We start from the raw sequence: 1,328 nt of genomic DNA, 5'->3' as shown, positions 1-1,328 counted from the left end.
AATGCATACTCTGTATGACACTTATGTCTGAGAGTGAAATAAAGTAGAACACAGTTAAGGGAAATGGGAAGTCCCATGGGTGAAAGACTGGAGGTATAAGAAACTCCTGATGTTTAGACATACCCCTCACTGAATCTGTTTTGGCTTCTGAGATTTTTCTCCTCTATTTGTGTAACTTGTACACCCCTTAAGGCAATCCTCTTCAAGCAGGAAGGTTTGTGTATGGGCTCACCTTGAATACTCCTCACAGTGTATCTCTGGCACAGTAATATACAGCAGTGTCCTCAGGGGTCATAGATCTCAGCTGCTGGAAGAACTTGTTTGTGGATGTGTCCATGGAAATGGAAAGTCTATTTTTCAGAGATGGGTCATAGTATGTACTTCCATCTGTGTATATTTCTGACATCCATTGAAACCCTTTTCCAGGTATCTGACATATCCAGTGCCAACAGTAACCACTGGTTGTGATGGAGAATCCAGAGACAGAGCAGGGAGAGACAGGGTCTGTGAGGGCATCATCAGCCCTGGGCCTGACTCTGTTAGTGTTGGCCCAGACAGAACCTCTGTAGACCAGAAGAGTCAGAGTGAGTTTATCCCATCACTCACTTACTCCTTGTGAATCTTGAATTCCCAAAGAAACTCACCCAAAAGGGCTACCAGCAGGCATACAAGGGACCAGGTAATCTGCATGACCATCTGGAGAATGTAAACCACCACTCAGGGCAAAAATGGTATGCATATTTCTATGAGCGTCCCCTGGGGGATTTGCATGTGGTATGCAGGGAAGGATATAAGAAGCTTAAGGTTATAAAAACCACTGGTTCTTCCTGTTCCTCATACTGTTGTTGATGCAACCACCAAGCCTGGTCTGAGTTGTTCTGTCTTCAGCTATCTCTGTGCACAACAGACCAAAACAATGCTCATCTCTGTTTCATCTTCATAATTGTTGTTATGCTTTTAGCCTATTGCATTTGTCACTGTGCCAATCCATAACCTTTTAAACCCCCCCCCCTTTTTCTTCACTATCCACTTTACCAAACAACATGTCCTTCTCCAAGAATAGGTTCCCCCTGAAAACATGTCTGATTTATGAAAGACAAAGTCTTGCAATCCTGCTTTCTAAGGATCATCCTTGCTGTACTTCTTCCAAAAAATATTTATTTGTTCTTCTGGTAGTCTTTTGGTACCTTTAATACTCTTGATTTATTCTTTTTTGTTTTTTGTTTTTTACTTTTAATGTTCTTCTCCAACATCATAATTCGAATTCATTAATTCTTCTATGGCCTTAGATTTGTTGTTGTTGTTGTTAAGTGCCATCGAGTCGGTTC

General features: G+C 41.6%; 1 gene segment (V, D, J or C); it reads right to left on the bottom strand.

Annotated features, from left to right (window-relative positions):
• Positions 1-244: 244 nt before the first annotated feature.
• On the bottom strand, positions 245-696 carry LOC102822402. The segment is given in 2 exon segments: positions 245-563; positions 645-696. Coding segments are annotated over 2 exon segments (371 nt in total).
• Between the last annotated feature and the right edge of the window lie 632 nt (positions 697-1,328).

The sequence above is a fragment of the Chrysochloris asiatica genome, unplaced genomic scaffold (genome assembly GCF_000296735.1).
Source record: "Chrysochloris asiatica unplaced genomic scaffold, ChrAsi1.0 scaffold00260, whole genome shotgun sequence".
In the NCBI taxonomy this organism is placed as follows: Eukaryota; Metazoa; Chordata; class Mammalia; order Afrosoricida; family Chrysochloridae; genus Chrysochloris; species Chrysochloris asiatica.
Note: the sequence above shows the minus strand (reverse complement) of the source record. Positions and strands in the feature narration are given on the sequence as shown.